The sequence below is a fragment of the Xyrauchen texanus genome, chromosome 21 (assembly GCF_025860055.1).
Source record: "Xyrauchen texanus isolate HMW12.3.18 chromosome 21, RBS_HiC_50CHRs, whole genome shotgun sequence".
Taxonomy (NCBI): domain Eukaryota; kingdom Metazoa; phylum Chordata; class Actinopteri; order Cypriniformes; family Catostomidae; genus Xyrauchen; species Xyrauchen texanus.
The window spans coordinates 39,149,461-39,173,210 of NC_068296.1; the positions used below are offsets into that span (position 1 = coordinate 39,149,461).

General features: G+C 37.4%; 1 protein-coding gene across 1 annotated transcript; it reads left to right on the plus strand.

Annotated features, from left to right (window-relative positions):
* Positions 1 to 1,315: 1,315 nt before the first annotated feature.
* iqcg (IQ motif containing G) lies at positions 1,316 to 22,674 on the plus strand. The gene is made up of 9 exons (XM_052152013.1): positions 1,316 to 1,507; positions 3,422 to 3,585; positions 12,435 to 12,563; positions 12,656 to 12,737; positions 13,212 to 13,373; positions 14,073 to 14,147; positions 17,725 to 17,856; positions 21,148 to 21,249; positions 21,342 to 22,674. The coding sequence occupies exons 1-9, from the start codon at positions 1,409 to 1,411 to the stop codon at positions 21,444 to 21,446; spliced, it is 1,050 nt and encodes a 349-aa protein (XP_052007973.1). The 5' UTR covers positions 1,316 to 1,408; the 3' UTR covers positions 21,447 to 22,674.
* The last annotated feature ends 1,076 nt before the right edge of the window (positions 22,675 to 23,750 follow it).

Consider the following 23,750-nt stretch of genomic DNA (forward strand, 5'->3'; position numbering starts at 1 on the left):
ACTAAACAAACACACCAATCACATGCAAATATAAAAATTAACTTTAATGAAATTCCAAGAATATGCTAATTAAATAGAAAGAATGCTAGCAACCAGTTAGCAACCATCAAGCAACCACAAAACAACCACAGAGAACACATTAGCAACTGCATAACAATGGCCCCTAACCTCATCCTCCACAGTTAATATGCGTTATTAATAAAAATTGTATACCCTTTCTTATATACTGAAATTAGAACTTTCCTAACCCCTGACTTATAAAAAAAATACATCTTTTATAATTAATAAATAAATAAAAATAATAAAATATAATAATTTTTATCTTTTCAATTATTTGTCTCCTTTATCTTATTTATGTATACATTTTGGTTGGTTTATACATATTTTGTTTCTTCCTTAACCTGTACTTGTCTTTATGACTCAGTGATTATATTCATACATTGTTTGATCTAATCGAACATTTATAGAAAGAAATCCACAGTGTTAGCACTATTTGTGGACTTTTCGGACAGTCCTTTATCCACCATTTTCCAACTTATATCAATGTTAAATTAGCGATCTGGAACGATTTCACCATGACACCATTTGACCACCTTAAATATGGGACAAATATCATCCTGTATTTTATGGGACGGCTGGCAACCCTAAGTTCAGCAGTCACATGTGCTCTTTAAAGAACTCTGGGGCTCATTTAATACAGACTGACATGCACTGCCCTTCCATTCCATATGGACCCTTGTCCTTTAATCTGCCTCCCTCTGCTGTTTGAAAGAAAAACCGACATATAGCTAATGTTCAGACAGTGTCATGTCAAAGCCTTAAAAAAATACAATAAATAAAAAATAATATTAGATAAAATTAAAATAAAATATACACATAAGAAAAAATGAAATCAATACATTTGTAGGTCAATTTTCTCCTTATATAACAGTCTGGAAATGTCTTACTCTTAGATTGTTAATTATTCTGAGCATGGATGAAGTGTTCCATTTCTAAGTTAACAAGAAATCCTCAAATAGGCTAGGTAGAAATCTGTTCGTATGTATTAGGCCTACATTTAGTAATATTCAATGACGTAGCCTCGGGGAGAAGAATACGTGATGACGTAATTACTATACTGAGAGTTCTGCTTAAGAGTTTATTCTATCTATTTTTTACACCGTAAATAATGAAAATTAAAGCTATAGCGGTTTATTAGACTACCCGATAATACGTAATAATTAATTAAATGTGGTGTGACAGCCAACACGTTTAGAAACGCCTTGTAGTACTTGTTGTCATGGCAGCGCGTTGAGCGTCTTTTCTTAACGGTTGATTAACCGGTTGCTTTTGATGTAGAAAGGAAACCGCTGCTCCGAAAGTGGCTTGTTTCTGTCTTTGGACATCTGTTTAGCCTTCACGTGACAATATGATGTCTCTGGAGGCGCTCAGAGCGTGTGTTGTGCTGCAGGACTGCGCTGATCAGCTGGAGGTAATAGGAAACATCGTGCAGCGTCGACCGATCACTGTGAGTATCAGAATCTGACCCATTTCAGTCTTTCTCTTTACTTTGTTAAATCATGCTTTGTACCGCGACCATCGCTCATAATTAAGATGCTAATATAATATATATATATATATATATATATATATATATATATATATATATATATATATATATATATATATATATATATACATATACATTTAACTAAATCGACAGCATTTGTGGCATAATATCGATTACCACATAAAATTATTGTGACTTGCCCCTCTTTTTCTTAAAATAATTAAATTAAATTAAAATTATCTGTGTTCTAGTGAGGCACTTACAATGGAAGTGAATGGTGCCAATCCATAACATTAAAATACTATTTCAAAAATATAACCACAAAACATAAACGATGTGTGCGTTAACATGATTTCAGTGTGATACAATCGCTTACTAACCTTTTCTGTGTAAACTTATTGCCAATTTTAGATGTGATGATGATGTAATGACATCAAACCCCAAAATGACTGTAAAAAGATGATTTAAACAGCTCAAATAATACATGACTTTTAAAGGTACTGTAAGTGACTTTTCTCATGGAAAGCTATGCAAAAAAATGTCCTACTACCTGAAAGATATTAATGAAATAATTGTCATGAGATATCTCACACCGGTGCTCTTGACTCTGTAAACAGCAAACAAAATTGTGTCAGCAGGCCGCGGGCTGACGATTTTGACCTGTCAGTAATTTTGTGCTTTCTCATAGTATTCTAGTTGCACTGAATTGCTGAGCCTTAAAGCCATTTCTATGCCATGCTGTTCATAACAGTTGTCATTTGAAGGCACTATTTTGCTGTTGTTGTTTTTAACAACCGTTTCTGCACAATGTTAGTATCAATAAAGCTCATATGGTATCTTTAGGGGGCGGGTTCAGGTAAGAGAGGGCGTGGCGAATTCAACAGCTCAGTCTCATGGAAGTAAAATTGGTAAAATCTCTTACAGCACCTTTAACAGACAAATTCATGTAAGTTGCTTTTAATAAATAAATAAATAAGTGCACTAGCGATTTTCCAGCACCAGCGAAATGTTCAGCCTGATCTCATGAAAATTATGTGACTGTGGCAACATAGTTACGTGCTTCATTACACGTTTGGCTGCAGTTTCCCTGTGAAATGTCCAGCGGGGGGCACCAAAAGGGAGTGAAATGGTGTCATAATCAGACAAGGGTTTTAACGTGATTGTAAGATGGAGGTTTAAATGAATACATTTTACCTCCCTAACCTAAAACTTTAACCTAAACCAACCAATAGTGTTCTAAATGCAATTGACAGGTGAACAAAACATATATCCTTACCCCTTACCAATGCCTAAACTTAACGAGTCATATAATACAAACAAATGAGAGGTAAGCAAAACGGACATCCTTATCCCAAACCAATACCTAAACTTAACTGACAGTGTCCATTTTCTGACACAACCAAGTTGTCTCGTGTTGCTTCTGTGACACTCTTGTCTTACTGACACGCTTGCATGCTTGACCGGTCTCAAGCTGTGGTCCTCTGAGTCAAAAGTCCAACAATCAGGTGAGCTACCACAGAAACCAATCATATTGGAATACAAGTGTAAATGTAGGTGGGTCTGTAATACAAACATTAAAATGTATATAGTTTTTCAAATGATGTGTTAAAAGTGTTCCGATATCATAACATAGCAGAGTGTGAGTAAATTGTTTTTAAAGTCATAATCAGCTGTTGTAGTCATGATTAAAGTGCACAGTTGTTGTAGCACCGCTAGTGTGAACTTCACCAGGAAACTGTGGCTAAATGTAGAATTTGCACAATGTAGTTATAGTAATGCTCATTGTACGAGACAATGTTGCAAATATCCCTATTGTGTTGTGTTTAGTTTATTAGTCTCTGAAGCACATTCTGGACTGCTTTATTTATGTAGAAACACAGGGCTACCGAACTGAATCTGCAATCATCTGGACGGGGTCTCAGGGCTGGGAGCAGTTTGTCTGATGCTACAGAAGAATTACACACATCCCTTCAGCAACTCAGTATTAAGGAGAGCCCACTTACTACCGACAACCTGACCAAAGTTCAGCAAGAAAGGTATGAGTAAAGTCACACTTCTCTATAGAATATGTTCTTATACTGTATACTCAGAAGTCGTAAATACCTTGATGTACGTTCAAGTTATTTTGGTCAGGGAAAAAATTAATGTGTTGTATTTTTCCCTCTCTCCCTATCACTTGCAAAGATAGGAAGCTTTTTATAGTGCTACTGTAATTAAATGAAGAGCAAAGTGTGTTTTTGGTGTGTAATTCATGCTGTATATTAAGGATGTGTATTTTAGTTATTTTGTCAAAAACATAATTTAGCATTGATTTATAAGCTGTTTTCCTCATGGGGACCGACAAAATGTCCCCACAAGGTAAAACATTTCGGGTTTTACTATCCTTATGGGGATATATATCGCTCTCTCACACACACACACACACACACACACACACACACACACACACACACACACACACACACACACACACTATATATAATAATCACATACATTTAAAACTTTACTTATCTCTCCACTGCCCCTCCCTGAGAGCCCTCCAAGAGCACCAAATTGCTGCCCCATTTCCCATCAAATGAATCCAAGTTCCACAGCCTTGTAGATGACACTTCCTTGAATGCAGCCACCCTCCCCATCTCCATGCACCACTCTTGAAATGAGAGCACTCCAGCTGACTTCCATCCCCTTAAAACTATCTGTCTGCCGATGATAATACTGGCCAGGACCCAATTTCTTATGTATTTATCCCCTATATTGCTGACTGCCCCATAACCTACAATACAGAGTCTGGGGCAAAATAAAATTTGAGTGCCCAATACCTCACACATAAAACTCTGAACCTTCAACCAAAATTCTTGGATCTTAACACATCACCAAAAAACATGGGTTGTGTCTCCATCTTCTTATTGGCGTCGCCAGCAGGTGGGTGTGTCTTTAAGACCAAGCCTGTACAATCTAGAGAGGGTCCAATAAAATCTATGTAAAATCTTAAATTGTATAAGGTGCACCCTTGCATCTCTAGCCCACACTCCCTCCTCCAATACCAAGTTTAAATCTTTCTCCCTTAATCTCTTGATAGAAGTTAAAGCTCTGTCCCCCAGACTCTGAATTAGCAGGGAGTAATACACTGATGCCTCCTGACCTTTTCCAAAAGCAGTAATCACCACTTCCAGAGTATCTGATATATAATAAATAATGCATAATAATAAAACAAAATCTTGGGTAGGCCTAGCCCACCTTTGCAAATCGACCTATGTAGCTTATTGAAATGTAACCTTGGACACTTACCATCCCAAATGAAGGACTTTACTATGCTATCAAATTGTTTGAAATAAGAGAGGGGGACATCTACAGGGAGAGATTGTAGCAAGTAGTTGAATTTTGGAATACAATTAAATTTAAAACATTCCCAATCATAAATAAATGTAATGCAGCCCACCTGCCCACATTGCTCGAAAGCCTTTTTATTAAAGGGTCAAAATTAACCCTGAGAATAAAATACCCAAATACTTAATGTCCTGTTTGGACCATTGAATGGCACCCAGCTGATAAGCCATTACTGGGCAGTACACAGTCAAAGCCAATGTTTTGGATTTAGACCAATTAACTCTGTATCTCAAAAATTTAGAAAAGGAATTTTTAATTCTGTGGAGGCAAGGCATAGATCTAGTGGGGTCGGAGACAAATAATAAAATAAAATCTGTGTAAAATCATCCTCCTTTTTTATCGCGGCTGCTAAAGGTTCCAGGGCAAGACAGAACAATAATAGGGAAAAAGGGCAACCCTGACAATGCCTCTATTCAGAGTAAAATAATCTGACATTAATCCATTTGTTTTTACCGCCTCTAAAGGGTGTCCATCCATCCATCCATCCATCCATCCATCGTCAACCGCTTATCCTGTGTACAGGGTCGCGGGGGGCTGGAGCCTATCCCAGCTAACATTGGGCGAAAGGCGGGGGACACCCTGGACAGGTCGCCAGTCTCTAAAGGGTGTCTATAAAGTAAATTAATCTATCCAATAAAAGTATTTCTGAACCCATAAATTTCCAAAATCTTAAATGATTTAAAATCTTAATCCCATTCTACCATATCCCATTCTACCATACCTTTTCGGCATCAAATGAGATGGCCGCGACCGGAGTCTGATCATTCACCACTGTCCACATGATATTGATGAAACGCCTAATGTTGCCAGAAGAGCTGCAGCCCTGAATAAAACCCACATGATCTATATGTATAAGAGATGTCATAACTTTAATTCATCGGTTAGCCAGAATTTTTGACAACATTTTTACATCTAGCTGGATCAGAGAAATTGGACGGTAACTTTTACACTCACTTGGATCTTGGTCCTTTTTAAGAATCAGACTGATCCGGGCTTGTGTCATGTTTGGAGGAAGCTTTCCATTCTTTAGTGTTCCATATAAACTTCTAACAAAAGTGGAGCCAGTTCTATAACATAAGATCTAAAAAATTTAGCTGCAAAGCCATCTGGCCCCAGAACCTTGCCAGTAGGCAGGGCCTTAATTATCTTGTCAAGCTCCTCCAAGTTTATCTCAGAATCAAGATAATTATTTTGCTCAGTCGTCAATTTAGGGAGATCTAATGGTTCCACAAAGTTTCTAATATCTTCATCAGTAGACGAAGATGTGGAACTATAAAGATCAGGATAGAACTCTTTAAATGCATTTTTAATATCAATGGCTGATGTAAAAATGTCACCACCAGCAGATTTCACTGAGGGAATGGTAGAAAAAGCTACCCTGCTTTGTCCCCGACTCAAAGTATTACTGTCTTGCCCAGAATAACCAAAACTCCACTTTTCGTGAAAAATAGTATTATATTTTTTTTAGTGAACAAGGCATACTTTATGATCTGACCCCTAAGAACCCTAAGTGCCTCCCAAGCCACACCGACAAACGATACTGTGGACCAGTTGGTCTCCATATAAACATTGATTTCAGTCTTTAAAATTAGTTGGAAATCAGGATTTTGCAAAAGAGATACATTAAAGCACCAGCTATATGATTTCTTTTTCTCCGTATGTGGCAACATCTCTAACTCACCAGGGCGTGATCTGAGACTAAGATGTTTCCAATTGAGTAATCCACAACAGATGAAATGAGGGACTTAGTTATAAAAAAATATCTATTCTAGAATAAATCTTATGGACTGATGAAATAAATGTATAGTCCCTACCAGATGGGTTCAAAAGTCAGCAGATATCTGCAAAGACCAAATTTTTACACATTCTGTGAAGCGTCAATGTTGCTCTAGGTGGCTTACACATTTTGTTTCACTATGATCAAGGACTGAGTCCATCAAAAGATTAAAGTCTCCACCCAATATTATATCATGAGGGGTGCACAAGACTAATAAAAAAGCCCTGATCATTAACGTTATTAGCCAAAATAAGACTTTGCCCCTGAATTTCTGCTAAAACAATAATGACTAATTTATATTTAATCTGTTTGAGACATTTGAATTGTAGATGCTTACTTATCATGTAATGACTACCCAGCTCTTACTTGAGCCAGAACTAAAGAAAACATGTCTACCCCACATCTTCCCAAATTTTTCAGCTTCCTGCGGGGAAAGATGTGTTTCTTTAAGAAACACTATATAATATTTCTTACTCTTAAGAAGAGAAATAGCCTTCCTTCTTTTTATGGGGTGCCCCAACCCATTCATATTCCACAACAATCCAGAGACAATCCACTCATATAAAATTTTGACATATGAGAAAAATAGATTATGTGTCAAAAACAAAATTATAAAGACCACATTTCAACATTAGTGCAACAATCAACCCCGAACTTCCCCCAGAACCAAACAAATAGAAAAAAGAAAAACGTGCACATTAACCCTGCACACAACAGCGTCACCTGGCGTCCATCCCTCTAAACTCAAACAGTCCATGCCTACGAGAGCCTCCGTGACAAATTTGCCATCGGATTGCTCAAGTCCAGTGCAAAACATAATCTATAAAACAAACTCAAGCCAATAGGTGGAATAAACACAAAGAATGTGTCGAAGGTCTGTTACGCCACAAAACAAACTCCGGCCGCTAGGTGGATCTAACACAAAAAGAAAAAAAGGTGCTCAGATTCCTCTGACAGTCAAATTAATGTTCAGTGTGCCAGCCCATTTGGCTGCTACATGAGTGCAAAAAATGACCTAATCGCTCCAGTGTCTTGCAAGAAATATATCCACAAAACTGTGGATGAGTCGGTCCACTCGGCTGCAATGCGATACCACAAAATAACTTACTCCATTGACTTTATGAAGGATATTGCTTGCTGTGGGCATGTGAATGTTTTACGGCCATCCTTAGCATCTATTCTCAATTTGGTCAGGAACATTAGTGCAAAAGCGATCTTCCATTGATGGAAGCATTTCTTGCATTCCTTGAATCGATCAAGTTTCTCTCTTGTCGAATTCGCAATGTCTGGGAATAAGAAAATGCTGTGGTTCTTCCAAAAAAAGCCTTCCTTTACTCTTCGCCTTGCGTAACAAAAGATATTTATCGGATGATCTCCGAATTGTTATGTGAAGCAGATTCAGAAAGAGCCCTTCCAGGAATTTCCGCATATCCTGACCCTCTTCAGCCTCAGGAATTCCGATGATTCAGACGTTATTCCACCGGATATGGTCTTCCATGTCCTCCAATTTCTCCCAGATACGCTCCAAATCCACCTTGGTTGCAAGCGGATTAGCAGATAATTCCCTCTCTGATGATTCCTGATAATCAATCCGTTTCTCGACATCCCCACTCTTGTAATGACCTCAGAGTATTTAATCTCCATGGCAGAGATCGATCAACGTATTACAGCAAGATCCTCCAAGTCAGCAACGACCTTCGTCAGCATTGCCCTGTGGGAATGTTAATTTCCCTCATTTCTCTGACCAAATCGACTCCCTGGCTCAGGGCCTTCTCAGGTGTGTTTGCTTGACCATGTAAGTGTCTTTTTATGTCTCCAGAGCCCAAGGATTTTGAATTCTTTGACATGTTGACCTCCTAGAACAGTTATGGAACAGAGTGTATAGAATCTCACTGGTTTATGTCATTAATAGTGTTAAAACTAGCAAAGTGCGCAGAGCTCGCTGTTCACACATCCAAACCTCACATGGTGTGACGTGACTCCTGTCACGTATGTTCTAACACCTTATTATAAACACATGAATTTCTGTTGACATCTCTGAAAATGTAGCTTAGTGCTTCATGACTTACACAACTTACACAGAACATAGTTATTGTTTGATTAATGTGGTGTAAACATGCATGATGGACGAAGTCTACCTACAATCACACTGTACAATCGTACTGGAAATATTACCAGCTTTTATATCGGTCTCCATGTTGTTAACATATGTTATGTTGGAGCACACAGCCATACATATTTCCAGATTTTTCAGATTGAGGGTGGCACCAAGCCAAGTGCTGTGAACATTTGTTTTTCTATTTTATATTCAGTCATTGGTGGATTGACAGTGTATCCAATTACAGCGTTTGGTAATATTTTATGCAAAACCTCAATTCCACAAATTTTTTTTTACCATGTTAAAAACGTTAATAACAAATTAATCGAAAAATCCCCCAGCTCTAATTCACAATAGCAACTCATGGTCAATATCAATTTGCTTTTGCAAAGATTCTTAAATTGACACACCCCAACTCTGAAGTTAGAGCTAATGCTGCCTTCACGTGCTTTCAGAATTATTGTAAATACAAATTTCCTACTCATAAAAACGACCCCTCAAATCGTAATTACAACTAGGAAACTCAAAGATAATCTTGATACCTGAGATTTCGAGATGGGAGGAGTCATAAACGTTCAACATGGTGGAGTAGAGTATGGTTTCTGTTGCGAATGACAGGTTTTATTCATTTTTAAAATAATTTATGTATGTCAGCAACCATTTGATGCATGTTGTAAAATAGCTTGTATTTGACCAAAATTCCATTATCTTCAGCCAGCTAACTGTGTAATATCAAAGTCTTTCTAGCAAGTCAGTCCACTGTCGGCCATCTTTGGAATGCTCCTGGGAAGCTATTTCCAGTCATGCCAGTGCAGCTCCTATTTACTTGAATGGGGAAAGACCAAAATCTCCAAAACAGTTTGTCAAGATTACGATCAAAGAACATATCAGAAATCAGCAGTAAAATCTGACAACACTGGTATAATAAATTGTGCTTCTTTACCTCTGATTACGACTTGATACTCAAGTTGATTGACAGGCAATGTCTCTATCAAATAGCTGATTGGCTCTTTACCTGTAATGCAGGACTTCCTTTCTACATCCGTTGTGTGTTCTACCTATTTTTTTTTTTTCGAAGTGTCCTGTCTCTTCTAAATAGTCTCTGTTTATATGTATTATGGTGTCAAAATAAAAGTTTCTCAAGAAATATGTATGAATGAACCTGGCGTCGTCCATGTTTCCTGTTCTTTCCGACAACAAAGCACTTGAACACGACATACTTGTAATTACCGTTTCAAAAGTGGGAAGTAGGATAATTCTAATAACACATGAAGGCAGCTTTAAAGAAAATCCTAAAATTTGATTGGTAATTACGAATTTGTGGTGGCGTTCATGTGTGCTCAACTCATAAATACGGTCATTCCAAAATTTATTGAATGCACTAAAAGTGTTGCTATATACAGTGTGAAGGTATATAGGATAAGGATGTAAGAGGACAAATTTTAATAAATAATATATGAATACCATCATAAAATGTTGCATTCAATAAATAATATAAAAAGGAATTATTATAGTTATTATTAGAATAATACAAAATAAATAATTTTTTAATTGCATTACATTCAGGGCTGTTAATTGATTATAATTTAAATTGGAAATGTATTACATCATATGCTGATTAATTATTGGAATGATAATTTAAATATATTTCGAAACTTAGAAAAATGCATTTTGATATCCCTGCGGTAATGTTGTGCTCAGTCCAGCTGTCTTTGAGTGCAAGAGAGTGTCATCAAGGCTGAGCTGCTCACGTTGGTTTGACCTGGTGTGCTGCCTGTACAACTGGAGTTGCGCTTACTGCCCCCTACTACCACAGATTTGCCAAAAATATCAAGGTGGTACATCAAGCTTGAATTGCTCCAACGATATAAATATTCGTTTTTACGAACGAGTCGGGGGCAAAAATATTTTCAAGTATAATGTTTGATATAATTAATTGCACTAAATTAACACGTTAAATCGACAGCCCTAATAAATGTGTAAATCTGGAGTGGTGGTTTAGTGGGCTAAGGCACATAACTGGTAATCAGAAGGTTGCTGGTTCAATCCCCACAGCCACCACCATTGTGTCTTTGCGCAAGACACTTAACTCCAGGTTGCTCCGGGGGGATTGTCCCTGTAATAAGTGCACTGTAAGTCACTTTGGATAAAAGTGCCAAATGCATAAATGTAAATGTAATAAATACATTTGGTGTATTTTTTTATTTATGCTTATATCTTATTGTATTTTCATATTATTTGCAACATATCACAGTATATCTTATTGTTTCACAATATATTTTTGTGTGTGTCTGTTATATACCTTTATAGATAGTGTCTTGACAAAAGTATATATACATACACTCACCTAAAGGATTATTAGGAACACCATACTAATACTGTGTTTGACCCCCTTTTGCCTTCAGAACTGCCTTAATTCTACATGGCATTGATTCAACAAGGTGCTGAAAGCATTCTTTAGAAATGTTGGCCCATATTGATAAGATAGCATCTTGCAGTTGATGGAGATTTGTGGGATGCACATCCAGGGCACGAAGCTCCCGTTCCACCACATCCCAAAGATGCTCTATTGGGTTGAGATCTGGTGACTGTGGGGGCCATTTTAGTACAGTGAACTCATTGTCATGTTCAAGAAACCAATTTGAAATGATTCGAGCTTTGTGACATGGTGCATTATCCTGCTGGAAGTAGCCATCAGAGGATGGGAACATGGTGGCCATAAAGGGATGGACATGGTCAGAAACAATGCTCAGGTAGGCCGTGGTATTTAAACGATGCCCAATTGGCACTAAGGGGCCTAAAGTGTGCCAAGAAAACATCCCCCACACCATTACACCACCACCACCAGCCTGCACAGTGGTAACAAGGCATGATGGATCCATGTTCTCATTCTGTTTACGCCAAATTCTGACTCTACCATCTGAATGTCTCAACAGAAATCGAGACTCATCAGACCAGACAACATTTTTCCAGTCTTCAACTGTCCAATTTTAGTGAGCTCTTGCAAATTGTAGCCTCTTTTTCCTATTTGTAGTGGAGATGAGTGGTACCCGGTGGGGTCTTCTGCTGTTGTAGCCCATCCGCCTCAAGGTTGTGCGTGTTGTGGCTTCACAAATGCTTTGCTGCATACCTCGGTTGTAACGAGTGGTTATTTCAGGCAAAGTTGCTCTTCTATCAGCTTGAATCAGCCGGCCCATTCTCCTCTGACCTCTAGCATCAACAAGGCATTTTCGCCCACAGGACTGCCGCATACTGGATGTTTTTCCCTTTTCACACCATTCTTTGTAAACCCTAGAAATGGTTGTGCGTGAAAATCCCAGTAACTGAGCAGATTGTGAAATACTCAGACCGGCCCTTCTGGCACCAAGAACCACGCCACGCTCAAAATTGCTTAAATCACCTTTCTTTCCCATTCTGACATTCAGTTTGGAGTTCAGGAGATTGTCTTGACCAGGACCACACCCCTAAATGCATTGAAGCAACTGCCATGTGATTGATTGATTAGATAATTGCATTAATGAGAAATTGAACAGGTGTTCCTAATAATCCTTTAGGTGAGTGTATATATTTTTGGTATCAAGCTTTTTATTTCATTATCAACCTCTAACACATTGTCTCCACAGGCAGTTTCTTTCAGATGTCATAAATGGGTTATTAGTTGAATTGCAGAAGAAAAACACTTTTGAGAGTCTGTTCTCTGTATTGGAGGAGGAGAGGAAGAAGAAAGCTGATCTTCTGGACATGATAAACAGGTTTCAATATGAACTGACAAATCATTTACACAAAAATATAATGTTCTATATCTTGTAGCCTCAGACAGTAAACATACTGTACATAACCCTAGGGAGAGAGAGAGCCGCCTCAGGGTTAAAGAACTGCAAAAACAGTTACTGCACATTCATGCTGAAAAAGCAGAGAAGTGTGAGGTAATCACATCTTCCCTGTTACATACAAATGTCTTTATTAATAATTAATTTACAGCTACGGATTTTACACTCTCAATTATGCTTATGATGATGTTTACCATTGGTCAAGGTTTTTATCTCACCTAGATAGTAAAGTAAATCTCATGAAAACAAAATGTCAAAAAAAATATGTCCCCAAAATCAAAATAAATAAGAAATTATATTTAGCATAAAAAAAGTATTTTAACGTCTATTAAAAGTCATTTTTTGGAACCATTATAAAACAGTGGCAGCAGTACGATGAGAAAAGACACTAATGTTCAATAAACAGTTTACAGTATTATTGATAATTAGTGTTGGGTTACTCAAAAAGTAATCAAGTATCTACAAATATCTTACTTCTCTAATATTTACTCTGTCTTCCTTTTTGAGCTTTGACCTGTAATTTTGGACAACTGCCGTGTGTCTCTGAAAATGGACTCTGATCTCTCTCAGGCGCTTGTGGAGCTGATCGCCTACCTGAAGGTCCAGGTACAGGACATGAGGGTGAGGACAGGACAGCAAGGGAAGTTTGTCAAGAGCTGCGCTGAGCAGCTGGTCTATGAGGGACAGAAAACCAACAGTCACAAAGAGAAGGAACTGGAAGATGAAGTTAGGGTGTGTGTTTGACAACTTGTTCTGCTCCTGTATTTGTCTGGAACATATTGCACACTAGAAACCACCCCGAAACCTCTCTCAGTTTATAAAACATTCTCAGACGTTTGGGTGTGACACGCTAAAATATACGAGAAACAGTGTCCAGTATGGATTTCGTACCGAAGACAATTTGAGTTCCCTCAAATAGGGGACGAAACCCTACATCTGTCCGTCCATCCATCCGTCCTTCTATCTACAGTGCTGCATGTTAAAGTATTCAAATTACATAAGGCCTAAACAACCTTAAGATTTTAATTCTTTTTATAATTGTTTAAACTTCTGAAAAGGCTTTGTCAACATTAAAGTCTGTCTTGACAAACACTACTTGCCCAGTTCATCTCTATATCCTCTTGCTTATATTTAAGAAGAAAGTTCATCAGGTAACACTGTCTATAATACAATTCCAGAATGTGTAGGGGTTGCTACTTAACTGCCTTTCAGTGTCAAAGCTGCTGACATTTGAATGGTCAAGTGGGAGAAGTCAGCATTTTCACCAAATTTTCACATTCTCAACTTACTTTCCAGTTTGTCATTATGTGTGATAAAGATCCTAGTCAGAAACTTGTAAGTGTAATAATTCTGACATTACATGAATGCAGAATTAAAACCATAGACCATCATCTTTTAATTCACAATTTCTACCTTTGGTTGTTCACTCAGATGCTGCAAGAGAAAACTAAGGAGGAAAAAGATGTTCATATGGAGATGATGACCTTCCTAAACAGACAACACACAGTGAGACACAATATAATATATATATATATATATATATATATATATATATATATATATATATATATATATATAAAATAAGTATTCAGATAGATATTAAATTTTTTTCACATTTTGTTTTGTTGCAGCCTTATGCAAAAAAGAATTTCACATCAATCTACACTCCATACCCCATAATGACAAAGCAAAACAAGAATTTTGATAACTTTGCAAATGTATTAAAAAGAAAAAACTGAAATATCACATTGGCATAAGTATTCAGACCCTTATCTCATTACTTAGTTGAAGCAACTTTGGTAGCAATTACAGCCTCAAGTGTTTTCGGGGATGATGTGACAAGCTTTGCACACCTGGATTTGGATATTTTCTGCCATTCTTCTCTGCAGGTCCTCTCAAGATCCATCAGGTTGGATGGGGACCATCTGTGGACAGATATTTCCAGGTCTCTCCAGAGATGTTCTATTGGGTTCAAGTCCGGGCTCTGGCTGGGCCACTCAAGGACATTCACAGTGTTGTCCGTAGACACTATGACACTGTCTTTGCTGTGTGCTTGGGATCATTGTCCTGTTGGAAGATGAACTTTCGGCCCAGTCTGAGTTCCTGAGCACTCTGGACCAGGTTTTTATTAAGGATATCCCTGTATTTTGCTGCGTTCAGCTTTCCTTCAACCCTGACCAGTCCCCCAGTCCCTGCCATTGTAAAACATCCCCACAGCATGATGCTGCCACCATCATGCTTCATTGTTGGGATGTTATTGAGCATGTGATGAGCGGTGCCTGGTTTCCTCCAGACATGACGCTTGGAATTGAGGCCAAACAGTTCAATCTTCATTTCATCAGACAGAGAATCTTGTTTCTCACAGTGTGAGAGTCATTTAGGTGCTTTTTTATGTGTCTTGCACTGAGGAGAGGCTTCCGGCTGGCCACTCTGCCATAAAGCCCAGATCGGTGGAATGTTGCAGTGATGGTTGTCCTTCTGCAAGTTTCTCCCATCTCCACACATGATCTCTGGAGATCAACCAGAATAGTGTTGAATTCTCAGGGCCAGCAAAGTCTTCTCTGCTGGCCTAACACGACAAATAAATAAATATTTTTCATCCTTTCATTCTCAATCACCTTTTTGCCTATGTATCTTTAATCGCGTTCCACTCTTAATCTACAAACAAATAGAGAAAAACTAAATGTTTATCCAGTCAGAATTTATTCCTTGATGCTTACAAGCAAAGTGTGACAACTGTTTCACAAATCACATGCCTGAAGCAGAGTGTGAGTCTGAGCTCCACTCCGTCAGGCCTTCAGAATTTACACAGAATCCCTCAACAGTGCAAATGAATGAGCATCTAATGTCAGATTGTCAGACTCATCAGCCAATCAGATTGATTTATTTGTTCTTGGTGGGTGTGATCTTTAGAATATGTCCCGGTCGAGGCCTTCAAGCTTGCCTTGAGTGACGCAATCACACTTTAATTGACGTAATTTGAAACGAAGAGCGCAAGATGTTGCCGATGAGTCGGCTGTTATCACTACTGCTATCAACATTGAGAATGAGATCCTTATGGATTTAAAAACACGAGATGTTCTGCATGACCATGTGATTGCTTCATTTATTAATTAGGAAAGCAGGATTTTCACTTCAAGCTAATTGTTAAGTGTTTTTTGCATTGTTATAGCAGCATCAGGAGTTTTCTAAGTGTAAATTAGTCTGCATGAGCATTAAGTGTCAGATCAAGTTTTGAAAAGTAATGCTGCATTTCATTCAACTCAGAGTGTCGGATTTTACAACTTCCTACTAGGAAAAGTGCAATGAAAGGCATATTGAAGTCACAACTTGAAGGCTCGTGCAGAAATTCTCAACTCTGATTTCGCCGAGATGCAGGCACATGATGTCACACAAATTATATTATAATGTGGAATCTCAGGGAGATATACAAAGTAAGTGATAAACATTCACTTTATTAAGTAATATCGATAAAAATGATATTAAAGCTTGTTTAACAAACACTTGTATAAAACATTATAATCTCTTTTGATGATCATACACCTGTAGCACCGGTATGGGGTATGGAGCGCTGCAGCATTGTTTATCAGTTGGGTTGCTAGGAGACTTCTCTAATGAGAGTCAAATCCTTGCTGAGCTAACGGGAGCTTTGTAGTTCCAAATATCGGGGAATGGAATACATTTATGGAGATATCAAGTAGGAATATCCCACATCCGACTTGAATGGAACACAGCATAACCGTGTAACCTGATGAAACAAAATGTATTGCAAGCAACTTTTAAATCGCAAATATTATTAGATCGATTTTTCTTATAGACCTCCTTGGTAGATTCATATGAAAAATTATGATTTTTGAATGTCTGTTTGGGAGACGTTCATTTCACAATCAGACATGCTGCAGTTCAAATTAGACTTGCTTGAGCATTAAGAGTTGTTTCAAGTTGTGGCTTTCGTGCGTGGACATGTTTTGAAAATGTCAATTGCTATTATTAGTCAGCTACGACATAATGTTTGATGCCCAAAGGCATAGGGTGTCTTATTCATTGTGAAACTGTGTTTTCTTAATGGCAGGTATCACACTGAAGGTCTAGACTTTAAATGTACGGCCCGCCACTGAACCAGAGTGACTATCTGCTTGTTGGTCACCTCGCTTACTAAGGCCCTTCTCCCCCTCTCAGTTTGGCCAGGCGGCCAGCTCTGGGTAGAGTCCTGGTTGTTCCAAACTTCTTCCATTTAAGAATTATGGAGGCCAGTTATGCAGCCAAAAGTGTTTTGTAGCATTCCCCAGATCTGTGCCTCAACACAATCCAGTCTCTGAGCTCTGCAGACAGTTCTATTTGACCACATGGCTTGGTTTTTACTCTGATATGCATTTTCAGCTGTGAGACCTTTACATAGACAGCCTTTCCAAATCATGTCCAATCAATTGAATTTGCCACAGGTGGACTCCAATCAAAGTGTAGAAACATCTCAAAGATGATCCAGAGAAATGGGATGCACCTGAGCTAAATTTTATGTGTCATAGCAAAGGGTCTGAATACTTCTGTCAATGTGATATTTCAGCATTTTCTTTTTAATACATTTTCAAAGGAATCAAAAATCTGGGATTTGCTTTGTAATTATGAGGTATGGAGTGTAGACTGATGTGAAAAAAATAAAATAACAAAGCATTTTAGCATAAGGCTGACATAAAATGTGAAAAAAATGAAGGGGTCTGAATGCACTGAATATATATACAGTATGTACATTATTATTTTATAAAAATGCATTTGAGCTTGACAACCCCCTATCACTTTCATTATTTTGAAAAAACTGTCTAGGATATTCTTCAACAATGAGTTATTTTGTGTTTGTGCTTTTAAGCTATAAAGCCAATAACAATCCACTGCCATTGTATTTAAAAGTTGGTACAATATTAATTAAAGCGTCTCCTTTTGAGTTCCACATATGAAAGAAAAACATACATGTTTGAGGGTGTGCAAAAGATGATAATTTTTGGCTGAACTATTCCTATAAGCTTGATTAATGGCAAATTCACTGAAACTTTTTCATTGCTGTCATTGAACTACTTGTGCTCAAAAGAGCTTACAGGAGAAGCTGCAGTTTTGGATTCAGCGTTATGAGATAGACTTGGAGGAGAAGGAGCAAGAGATCACAGCTCTAAAGAATGCAAGGACCAACAAGCTGGCACAACTTCAGGATCTGTCTAAGAAGGTTATTAAAACACTGCTTTTCAACTGCTTCTCAAGTGTTCATGCCAGAACTTGCATTGTTTTAGCACTAAACAAGTGAATACCCAAACCACTATTAACAAGCATCAGAATTTTGAAAAGACAATGACTTAAATTTCAGGTCGTTTCTAACCAAATCCTATAATATGACTTCTGAGTCACATAGACATCTTACATATATGGTTCTGTAAAGGGATATAAACGGGCAAGGAGGAGGCGAGAACCGGCTTGGCAATATAAATAATAGATTTAATGATAAATTTAAACAAAAGACACAAACGCACACATGATGGTCAGCTGACCGTAAACGATCTCTCTCCTCGCACCACCTTCCGCAGTCTGCCTTTATCCCTCTCAGAGGCTTAATTGTGTATAATCACGACCAGGTCCCGCCCTCCGCCCTGTCACATTTTCTAAAGTGAGGCACTATCCACTGCTATTGTATTAAAAAATAGCCCTTGAAATTATTTTTAATGAATGTGGAACCTTTTGTGATACACATAAGAAAGAGCATCATACAAGTTTTGAATGATAAGAGGGTGACTAAATTATGACAATTTTCATTTTGGGGAAAACTATTCCTTTAAACCCTATGGGCTGAGCAATTAGCCCCAGCTTTTATAGCTTCTTATCTGATCACAAAGTACATTTTTATGAGAATTGCTGATAATTATAAGATGCAAATCTATTTTTACAAGGAATCAGTCTATAAATTGTAAAGTATCTTTGGTAACACTTTACAATATGAGTGCAATAATATGCATTAATTCATGCTTAACTAATGCACAGATAATATTGAGTTAATGTGTGACTCATGATTAACTAAGCCATTCATTAATGATTGTCACATCAGCAACTAATAAGAGTCTGTCTGATTAATATATTAAGTCATAAATTAATTGCTATTAATAAAATTTGTGATCGTGGATTATTTCCCTAACAATTTATTACATGAACTAATAGTGTTAATTAATGTGTTAATGACCACAATGAGCCGAAACCATGTATTTGAAATTCCACCCAATGCGGGTGCACTAATACAGGGTACCCGCGGGTCTTAAAATCCTTGAAAAAGTCTTAAATTTGATAATTTCAAATTAAGGCCTTAATAGCCTTGAATTTGGTATACAAAGTATTCGATTTCGTTACAAAGGTCTTATATTTTTTGTGCCTTTCCTAGGATTGTTCATACCGTAACAAAATTAACGGTTAATGTAGGCTAATTAAAAAATCATGCAGCGTAACGTTGAGTGCACCTCGCGCTCCACGTCATAGCAGAAAGCGCGAAAGCCTGCGCACCCGTTACTATGGTTACTGGGCAAGTGAGGTACAGACCGTACAGACCAAGATAGTAGCTAGCCTAGTTTGTCTGTTAAAATGGGAAAGTGTCAGTTTAATCCGCTGTGGCCAAGGAATCCGAATTACGTTTGGGTCAAGTCTGTGCCAGGAAATGACAGCGAGGCCTATTGCTGTTGGTGCCGGAAATCTTTTAAGCTAACGACGATGGGTGTTACGGCCCTGGACTCCCATATGAAGGGTGCCAAACACACCGCGTGTAGTACTGCTCGCCAGCGCCAACCACCTATTGTTCTGTGCAGCACAGACCTCTTTGGTTACCGAAACAGCTCTGGCTATCAATAATGAAGAAATTAATTGAGCTGTTCTATAATATCACGATTGCAAATGTTACATTGAATGTATAGTTTAATAAACAAGTAGCCTAGTTAATATGTAGTCACTTACAATTTAGACGCATTATCGTTTTGTTCTATTTTACCGACAAAAATAGTTACAAAAGAAAAGCAACACTAAGCGCTGTCGTTTGTTATTGAATGATTCAGCATTTTGAATGAATCGGTTTAATGAATGACTCAATGATTCATTTATTAAGACGGTCACTTGCCGCCACCTATTGGTTTATTGTTTAAAGGCATCATTGATTTTTTTTATATTATTTGTTTAAACATCAATCTCATAAAATTATTTATTACAATTGATTGATAACAGCCCTTATTATTAAAACTGAATTTGATCAAATATAAGAATTTGACAGGAAAGAGAGTGCATATAGTAAGGTTTAAAAATTGTCCTTATAAAAGTAAATAACGCCCTGGTGTAAAAATCACAATTATGCAGATTTAAGTAGGCTATGTAAATGCTGATGCTTCAAAATAAATTGTATTTATTTATGACAGACATTTGAAACATAATTATGTCATTAAAAATTTATTAGCCTATAACATTATTATAAAAACTCCCTTATGTGTGATTTACAATAATTAATTAAATTATATAAATTAAAGATACAACTGATAATTTAAATAAAATATTTTATTTAATTCAAGTAGCCTACTTGTACATAATTATTTTCTAGGGTTCAAAATTTATACAGATTTGACATTTTCCCCTCATACTTCTGTCGGAATGGGTACGAAGTTGGCATTAAATTTAATTTGAAATGGTATTAAAAAGGTCTTAAAAAGCCTTGAATTTCATTTGGAGGATCCTGGGGGTACCCTGTATTATGCATTAATACATGCTTAATTACTGCAAATGAATGTCTTAATTACAACAATTACTTAATAGTCATGTGCCCCAACAAGTAAAGTCATAACATAAAGATATCTTTGCAAAACATTAGATAATTTTCCATTAAAACAAATGCTGATACAGCGATAAAACTGCATCCCTCTGTTTTTTTTCTTTAGTGAGGCAATGCTTTTGAAAACTGATGTTAAATAAACAGCTTTTATAAAGTCCAATGGTCATTAATGATAAATGATAAGTCATGACTTTTGGAGTATCAGCATTTGTTTTAATGAAACATTAACTAATGGTTTGCAAAGATTGAGGCACATGACTATTAACCCATCATTAAGTAACTGTAGTAATTAACATATGGATTTGCTGTAATAATGCAGTAATTAAGCATATATTAATGCATATTAGTGCACCCGTATTGGTTGGAATTTCAAATACATGGTTTCGACTCATTGTGGTCATTAACACATTAATTAACACTATTAGTTCATATAACAAGTTGTTAGGGAATTAAACCATGATGACACATTTAATTAATAGCAATTCATTTATGACTTAATATATTAATCATACAGATTCTTATTAGTTGCTGATGTGACAATCATTAATGAATGGCTTAGTTAATCATGAGTCATACATTAACTCAATATTATCTGAGCATTAGTTAAGCATTAATTAATGTATATTAATGCACCCGTATTGTAAAGCGTTACCGTAACTTTTCATACCTTAGTGCAGAGACATGCAGCAGGTCATCATTGAAGACAGAATGGAGAAGGAGCAGTTGCGTGTACAGCTGGAGAAAGAGCAGACGGAGAGAGATGCAGCAACTAAGGTAAATTAAAGCAAACAGAGAGTATTTTCATTCATGCATTAGTCATAAGGAAAATATATTTGTTTGACTTTGTTTCATGTATCCATGCTCAGATCCAGTCCTGGTGGCGTGGGACTCTAGTGCGCAAGGGACAGCGGTCTTCCAAGAAAGGCGAGAAATCCAAGGCTAAAAAGGGAAAAAAAGGCAAAAAGAAGTGATTATTGTGGAATTAGATATTTGTGTGGCTGCTTATACATTCTCTCAGACACACACACACAATTGGATAACTTTTTATTCATGTACATCACTAATCATACTACTGAAACATTCACACTAGGAAACAAACAATGTCCATCTATAAATAGTATGAAACATTAATATTGTTTGGTTTTAAGGGTGCATGTTATAACAATGCTGTAAAAACTGGGTTCAAAGGGTGCTCTCCTACATATAGTTATTCAGTACTGTAGGGGAAGCAAGAATGCAAGTACAGATTCAAACCTTGTTGATGCTTAAAAACTTCTTTTCTTTCTTTAAGTGCCATGCTTCAGTATGTATGCTGACAATGTTTTGTGAAAATAGAGTTGGTGGATAAAAGCAAACTTGCAGCACTCTTCTAGTGTGCATACTTGTGAGACACACTTCAACTCACTGTGATGGCAATTGATAATAAAATCTTGTCTTTCCTGAGACAGGAAATTTGATTGGTTGGAAAATATCTCTGTAAAAAATTTTCGGTTTGGGCAGATAAAGAGGAAGCGGGAACCGGTTTCCACAGTTCACGAGTCTGTTTTATTAACAAATAACCAGCTGTACAGCTTCACTCAAAACACAAGATGGCTTTTCAGCTTCACACAACACAAGGCTCACTCTCTCTCTCTCTATCTGGGAACAGACACAGAGACTCTGTTCTGTCTGTCTCTCTCCTCTCTCTGTGAACTGGATGTCTTTTTATCTCCCTCTCTCCTCTCACTGTGAACATAGAGAGGGTAATTAGTCACAATCCATCTAGGTGGATGTCTTACCACTTTCAACCTATTCCTATTTGTCCAGTTTGAATTATGTTCCAGTCCCCAAACCAGGGGCACATTAATGCACTTGCTTTGGCATCTGCCACCCAATTTTCCCTCTGCCCATCAACATTTGTGGAAGGAACGCATCTTATCTCGCTCAGCGCGATAAGATGCGTCTCCCTGTGAAGACATGGGTCTCCCTGACTGTCAATTCTGTGAATGAAAACAGAAATAATAAAAGGACTGACCTTGAACCTGCCTCGTTGTCTCCTGACTCCTCCATTGCTCCAATCAAACCAGTTCACACTCCCATTTACTGATGTTTGGAGCAACAATACAAAATGGTTTTGTCTGGTAGAAAAGTGAATTAGGCCGCTTCAGATGAGGCATCACCAGCATCAGTTCCTATGTTTTTTCTGTCTAATCCTCCATGTTTTTCTGACTTTCCTTTGATCTTTCCTTCTAGGAGTACAAATAGAAGTAAAAAAACACAATTCAAAAAACACAATAAATTAGGAGAAAGAAGAAATATACTGTACGTACAAAGTATGCATATGAATATGAAATAGTGCATAATGACAGATGTAGAGGTAGTAGCAGCAACAGTTTGACTGGCAGTATGTACATTTTCCAAGGTAAAGTGCAATTGTGCTGTAATGTTGACCTGCAACAGGCTGATGTTATAGAGGGGATGTTGTAGATATATAATAATGATAATATAGTAATATGATAATGCAGAGTGTAATATTATTCAATAAAGCATTCAGATATTAATGCTCGCTGTCATTTTATGGATCTCCACACACAGCAGCAATGTTTGCACAGGACTGGACTGAAATTGCAGGGGAAACTGGCATATCTCTCCTCAGCGAACCACTCAGTTTCTCATTCGATACTGAGGAGTGCTACATTGGATGAGGACATTATCAGATTTACAGTAAATGAAGACTGCAAGTCTTGCCAACAAGACTGAATCTCTCTAAATGGTATCCAGATAGACATGTTTCTGTTTGTTTACACCACAATAGTGAGGAAGTAGTTGAATCCTTGATGTATTAAATGGTTGCCCAGCATATAAGGGCCTTTATATCACTTCACATGACAGAATTATAGATTTGTTGACTGAAAGTGTACCTTGTGCCTTATCTTCATCCAGTACATTTTAGCATTGCAATGTTAAACCTGACATGTTTAAAATAGTACAAACACTGATGTTTTTAATTACAACAGCGAATACTCTAGATGTATTCATTAGCCGCATTTCCAATATCGGGTCAAATGAGGGCATGCTAGTTTGTGCCAGGGCCAGTTGCGTTTCCACTGTCACTTCCGGGGCTTTATTGTGCCATCTAGGGGCTTTCTACCCTTGGGCCAGACAAGGCCAACTTGGGAGTGTGGCGGGGTCAATGTCAAAGGCAGAGTTTAGCCGAACTTGACAGGTTGTGTATCCAGTGTTAGTGGAAAGTCCACACTGGACACCATGGCTGTTACAGTCTGTGACTTGTCAAC

What these genes read in the sequence shown, in the direction of transcription:
- iqcg (XM_052152013.1), top strand. Translation starts at nt 1,409, where the DNA reads ATGATGTCTCTGGAGGCGCTCAGAGCGTGTGTTGTGCTGCAGGACTGC. An exon ending in TGCAGCGTCGACCGATCACT is followed by an intron (nt 1,508 to 3,421) that starts GTGAGTATCAGA and finishes TTATTTATGTAG; the next exon opens with AAACACAGGGCTACCGAACT. An exon ending in TCCTAAACAGACAACACACA is followed by an intron (nt 14,148 to 17,724) that starts GTGAGACACAAT and finishes TGTGCTCAAAAG; the next exon opens with AGCTTACAGGAGAAGCTGCA.